The 6,888-nt window shown below is 48.0% G+C and overlaps 1 protein-coding gene across 1 annotated transcript in view; it reads left to right on the top strand.

Annotated features, from left to right (window-relative positions):
- Positions 1-4,489: 4,489 nt before the first annotated feature.
- The window catches only part of LOC117871608 (neuropeptide FF receptor 1-like), a 10,801-nt gene continuing 8,402 nt past the window's right edge, over positions 4,490-6,888 (top strand). The window contains 1 exon segment of the mRNA XM_034759415.1: positions 4,490-4,799. Coding sequence (XP_034615306.1) covers positions 4,490-4,799 — 310 coding nt within the window.

The following is a 6,888-nucleotide window of genomic DNA, read 5'->3' as shown; positions in this document are numbered from 1 at the left end:
AGAGAGACTCACACCAAGAGGTCCTTCCAACTGGTCTCTGCATTTTGAAGCCTTTTCAGTGACATCACTGTTCTTGTCTTTATAATAAAGGGGACCTAGGAGTCTGCATTCAGTCTGAGCTCAGGCAGATTAGCATATTAGAAACAACTGCACCTCCCATCTATCACCACAGAACAGGCTCGCATTTTATTTCCACCAGGGATTGAGGGGTTAAGCTTAGATAATTTAGAGATCAGACCTGTCTTTCTTTTTCTTTTGTTACTGGCCAGTCTTCTTGTGCTGGAAATATAAGATTTTAAATGGGAAGTTGGTAGCTTCTTCTGCCAGCCTGAAAGGAGGATTCCCTCAACTCCTAGAGGACACAGGTAAGAAACTAAATAATTCCTGATATTCTGCAGAGCTGCCCTATGGAGAAGGGGTGCTATTCTCCTGGTGGCTGAAATGGATGCAAAATCTGTCTCCCCTCGCCATATAAAGAAATTGATATTGTAGGTATTTTATGTTTCCCGGTAAGTGAGGGGTCATTGATCAACAAAGCAGAAAGAAACTCAGTGGAAGAATTTGCACTAATAATGTCTCAAAATCAGAACAAACCCCTCCCTGGATCAGACAAAAACATGCCCCAAATGTTGCAGGGAACTTTGAAAGCTCTATCAGATGAACATGATCTATTTCTACTTCCTCCAGGGTCCAAATCAGTTCACTGGAGCAACCGGTTAATGACAGGGCTCTGTATCATTCAGCCTGGGCATAGAATTAAAGCATGAGTGTTGGCACTTGCTGTGTGAGCGGAGCTATAGCCTTAGATGTGGAAGGAGTCTAAGGAGACAAGAGAACTGCTTGTATTCTTGTACAGCTGAATAGGGCTCTGAAGGATGTGACAATGACTGCTCTGTGTTTATCGATTAGGCTTATCTCAGCAGAAAATTTTTTCTCCAGGTGGTTGAGTGAGAACAGATAACTGTCTGCATGTCTTGATCTCCAGGCCACCTGTAACCTTATTCTTTGGTGCCGATGGTAGCGGTTCTGTTCCCAACGGGAGGGAAATGTGTGCATGCGGGAGATACTTCAACAAGAGGTGCAGCTTGAACAGCCTAGATGAACTCCTGAGTGCCCTGGAACAAGGCATAAGGAGGAGACAGTCACATGAAGGGGAAGAGGCTCCTGCCTGGTTGGCTTTGCCCTGCAGAGTGGGGTGTGTGGCATTCCCCAGGGGAAAGCACTGTAGCTCCAGAGAGTGGGGGAGAATTACACACCACCAGACAGTGGGGATCAGACTGGGATGGTCCGTGCCAGGAATTCAGCCATTTGGATGAGGTGCTGGGCAGACAATTCTTAGCACGTGGGCAGCACCAGGATGGCCAAAAAAGTTAAAGATCAATGGCTTGATCATGCCGGGGCCTTCTGCACAAGGGTGTGTGTGTGTCAGGGGTGGGGGGTAAGAACTATCACACCCTCTGTGCCTGGCCTGCATTAGGGTCACATGGATTGGGGCTCTGGCATGCAGGGATGCTTCCCTGGCAGTAACTGGATAGCGAGTGGGCAAGAGGGCGAAGCCCTGGTTCCCCGTGGGGCCCATGGGAGCTGTCTGGCTGCACGGGGACTATGCCGCACCTGGAAAGGGCTCTCGCTGATGGCACCCCGGCAGGTACAGGTGGGGAATGATGGGAGTCACTGTGCCACAGAACAACCTCTCTGAGGACCAGGCTCCTTGTGCATCCCCCCTTGCTCGGGGGTGTGCCTGAAAGTGTGACCCCGCCCTCAGCTTTTAGGGGTGGTTGGGGGAGGGAGTTTGGACAGGGCTTACAGCAAGCGTCTGGAAATCTCCCTGGAGTGAGCCTGACAGCTTAAAACCGACACTCAGCACTGACAGCACCCAACAGCCCAGAACACGCCCTTTGTCCAGCCAAAGCTTTCCGGGCTTTCTCTCAGCCCAGAACTGCCCTCTAGTGCCCCTCAATAGCATGCTCATAGAGTTCCCACTGTAACACAGAGCTTTGCTCAGGGACAAGTCAGCTGGCGAATAAGAGACAGAGATGAAAAGGGCCTATTATGTCCCATGTAGCCCACCTCCTGTAAGGGGGCAGGAATCCAGTTTGTATTTTCGCTGGATGTAAACTTTGTAGAAAATCTCATCCAAACGCATGCAGGTGTCTATCCATCCATCCACCACAGAGATACTGGGCTGGAAGAGACCTCGTGAGTTCATCGAGTCCAGCCCCTTGCCCTTGGCAGGACCAGATGGATCTAGCCCATCTCTGACAGCTGTTTGTCCAGGCTGTTCTTACAAGCCTTCAAAGATGGGGATTCCACACCCCACCCTCCTTGGGAGCCTTTTCCAAAGCTTAACTCCCCTGAGAGTTAGAAAGTTTTTCCTATTATCTAACCTCAGTCTGCCTTGCTGCAGATTAAACCCATCACTTCTTGCCCTACCCTCAGTGCACATGGAGAACAATTGATCACCATCCTCTTTATAACAACCTCTGATATATTTGGGGACTGTTATCAGCCCCCTCCCCCCACCCCAGCTTCTCTTCTTTAGACTCAACATTCCCAATTCTTTCAACCTTTCCTCATAGATCAGGTTTGCTAAACCTTTTATCATTTTTGTTACTATCCTCTGGACTCTGTCCAATTTGTTCACATCTTTCCTAAAGTGGGGTACCCAGAACTGGACAGAGTCCTCCAGCATGGCCTCACCAGTGCCAAGTACACTGGGATAATTACCTCCCGTGTCTTACACACAGGAACAATGGGACACCATTCTTGTTAATACAGCCCCCAAATTGACTCCTTCTGCACGAGAGGCACTCTAACTCCCCAAATGTTTTCTGCAGTACTGCTGCCTAGCTCCTTATTCCTCTTTTTGTAGCTGCGCATTTGATTTTTCCTTCCTAAGTGCAGTACTTTGCACTTGTCATTATTGAATTTCATCTTATTGATTTTAGACCCATTCTTCAATTTATCAAAATCTTGTTGAATTCGAATCCTCCTCCAATGTGCTTGCAATCCCTCCCACCTTGGAGTCATCTGCAAATTTTATAAGCCTACTCTCCACTCTGTCATCTAAGTAATTAATGAAAATATTGAATAGCACCGGACCCCGGACAGACTCCTGTGGGACATCACTTGAGAAGTCCTCCCACCTAGTGTGACAGCCATCTACTCCTTTCAACCAGGTGTGAACCCACCTTATAGAAACTAAATCTAGATCATATTTCCCTGATTTGCTTATGAGAATGTCATGTGGAACTGGGTCAAAATCAAGATACACAGCTACCCCTTCCCCCTTACCCACTAGGTTGGCTACCCTGTGAAAGGGGGAAAGTAGGTTGGTTTGACATGATTTACTCTTGACAAATCCCTGTTGGCTATTTCTTATAACCCTGTTCTCCTCTATGTTTGAACAAATGGATTGTTTAATAATTTGTTCCGGTATCTATCTAGCCTCCCTCCATCCCCATACAGATCTATCTATCTAGATTGCAAGCTCTTTGGGTCAGGGGTTGTCAGTGCCTAGCGCAATGTCCATATGGCAATTTTATAGCTCTGCAACCCGAGCCCAGGTCAGCTGACCCAGGCCAGCCTCAGCTCTGCTGCGTGTCTTCTATTGCAGTGGAGGCATGCCCTTATTAGCTACCCCAAAACCAAAGCCCTTTGCTCCTTCAGAGGTCAACTGACCCTGCTGCTCCATCCCCTCGGGGGGCCTCATTGCTGGTTGCTGGGCAGAAGATATTGGGCTGTTGAGAGTCTAACTCTCTCCCTTGTTGAGCAAGGCGCATTGGTGGATAACTCAGGCACTGAGAGCCAATTTGCATGCAAATCTCCTTTAGGGAAGAGAACCACTCAAAACACAAGGGATGGAATTAGTCTGAAAACAGAAGGGCAGATCCTGAGTTGGTGTAGACAGTCAGAGCTGCATTGGCTTACTGGAGCTCTGGCAATTCACACCAGCCAAGGATCTGTCTTATTGTGGCACCTGCTCATTAAAAGGCATAATAATTACACAGCAGAGCTGCGCCGCCCGCTCCCGCGGTGTCATTGTGCTCCCCCCTCATTATGTACATAAACTAATTACACAAATGCAATAATGGAATGCCAATTATGCAGATGACTTTTCTGCTGGGTGGACTTTCCCTTCAGCCTTGCCTCTCCCATTAATGTTCTGCCTATGAGTTAATAAGTTGTTTACTTCACTTGACACATTCCAAGCTGGTTTGTACATATCTGGGGAAATTGTCTTGTACAAATATTCCTTCTCTCATTTCTCTATCTTTCACCATTCCACCTATACTCATTTCTGCATCTATCCCCGGGGACATCTATCTAGCTCTGCACACGCCCATCTCAGTCTCTATATCTGCACCACTCTGATACCTATTGTTTCTGAGAGTCTTGTCACAACTTGAAACTTCTCTGTTGTCAAAACACTGAAATTCCCATAATTCTCCTATGGTCTTTCACAGCTGAGCAAAATCCCTGCCAGCCCATGGATGGCCCTGGGATGGAGTCAGAAGGCAGAATCAACAAGACGATCTCTTCTTTAATGAGCCATAAAAGGAACTTGACATATTTGCCCTACTACCAGCACTCCCCACCTGTTGCCGCTATCTATATAATCTCCTACTTGTTTATCTTCGCCTTGTGCATGGTTGGGAACAGTCTGGTTTGCTTCATTGTGCTGAAGAACAGCCGGATGAGAACAGTCACCAACCTCTTTATCCTCAACCTAGCCATCAGCGACCTGCTGGTTGGGATTTTTTGTGTGCCCACCACACTCGTGGACAATTTAATCACAGGTAAGGAGAGAGGGTGACACTGAGTGCTCTCTGTGCTGGCCAGACCTCCAGCAGTGTCCCACCTACAAGAGTTGATGAGAAGAGAGGCCCTGAGCACAGGATTGACTCAATTCCAGTTTCCTCTGGGTTCTCAGGCACATAACTCCACTGCTCTGGGCCATTTACATATGCACCTGCCTCAGAGGGGAGGTGTCAACTAATACTTATTAATTCCTTTGAAGAAGGAAATTGACTTATAAATGCTAAGAGTAAGGAAACCACTAAGACCTAAAGCAGCCTTAGGAACACAGGCAATGCAGCTCCTTTGGGAGCATCCAAAGGTGTAAGCACCTGAGAGAGACAGGGATCACTTAGGGTTGTACAAGTGCTGCAAAGCTAGCCAACATTTGCAAACCTGTGTGCCTCGTGGCAGACTTCTAAATAAATGCTGCCTTGTTTGCAAAGGGGCCGAGGGCCTGTAGTTCCCACTGACTTCCATGGGATCAGCAGCTGCTTAGCACCTTAGCATGCTCTGCTCCATGCTGTTGGCAAGATGAGGGGAATTGTGCAGGGCATTTTGTGTGTGCTACAGGCTTGATCCAAAGCCCGCTGAAGTCAACTGTTGGCTCCAGCGACCTCTGGATCAGGTCCTTGGTCCCTAAGGAAAGTTGTGGGGCTGCTGCACATGGTAGAACGGGTCAGGAGAGTCTCTTCTTGCATTCCTGAGTTGGCCCGGTGACGGCTGGGCCCGTCCCCAGGCCAGGACTCTCCACAGGGATCAGTACTGTTCCCTCAGGCTTCATTAAGTGTTTGCTGAGCACAGCAGCTCCCTCCCCTCTAGAGCACACGGGGTTGTTCTCCTGTGCTGCCTAGGCCTGGGTAGGGGTGATTGGCTAAGCGCCTCCTGCTCTGGCCCAGGAGCAACTCGGAATAATGCCCTTGCCAGAGGCGTCAGGCAGGAGGCAGCTGGCATCTGTATGGTCTCGGGCTTGGAGCCTGGAAAAAACAATGACTTTGTCTAACACATTGAAGCTTCTATGGTTGCTGGCACCCAAAGTCCTTGGAGGGTTAAGGATACTGGGATGCTCTGAGACATGTCACTAAATGGGCCACAGAAATGCATCTCATTTTCTCTAACTGGTAAGTGAATTCTCCGCTTGCTGGAGTGAGGGACTGACAGTGCTGCCCAGGTGCAGGGAGAGAAGATTCTGTATAAACTTCCCACACACATCTCTGCCAAGAGACACCAGTCCAGACCTGCTGTGCCCCCTGCCAGCCCATTGACCCTGGCAGCTCTGCCAGTGAAAACTCTCTGCTACTGCAAGTCCAGAGCTCCCACACAGCCCTGCTAAGTCATAGCAATCCTGACCCACAGGGCTTGCTGCTCCAGTTCTGGGCTTCCACACTGCTCTGACAACACCTTTAATATCTGTCCTGCAGCCCCCCTCACACAGCTCTGCCAGTGCCCTTCGATCCTGACCTGCAGCACCCTATGATTCCCAAGGCCTGCACCCCATCACTCCCCAGATCTGCCAACTGTTCTCAGTTGGACATTTCATATACAAATATAAGATGCTAACTTGTCTGAAAAAAGAACGAGGAGTCCTTGTGGCACCTTAGAGACTAACAAATGTATTTGGGCATAAGCTTTTGTGGGCTAAAACCCACTCATCAGATGCATGCAGTGGAAAATACAGTAGGAAGATATATATATACACAGAGAACATGAAAAAATGGGTGTTGCCATACCAACTCTAACGAGACTAATCAATTAAGGTGGGCTATTATCAGCAGGAGAAAAAAAAACTTTAGTTATTATCACTACAAAAGACAGTGATTATCACTACAAAAGTTTTTTTTCTCCTGCTGATAATAGCCCACCTTAATTGATTAGTCTCGTTAGAGTTGGTATGGCAACAACCATTTTTTCATATTCTCTGTGTATATATATCTTCCTACTATATTTTCCACTGCATGCATCCGTGGAAGTGGGCTGTAGCCCACGAAAGCTTATGCCCAAATAAATTTGTTAGTCCCTAAGGTGCCACAAGAACACCTCGTTCTTTTTGTTGACACAGAATGTAGGTGTAGACAGAATCACAGTATAAAA

Source organism: Trachemys scripta, chromosome 2 (assembly GCF_013100865.1).
Source record: "Trachemys scripta elegans isolate TJP31775 chromosome 2, CAS_Tse_1.0, whole genome shotgun sequence".
NCBI classification, from domain to species: domain Eukaryota; kingdom Metazoa; phylum Chordata; order Testudines; family Emydidae; genus Trachemys; species Trachemys scripta.
Note: the sequence above shows the minus strand (reverse complement) of the source record. Positions and strands in the feature narration are given on the sequence as shown.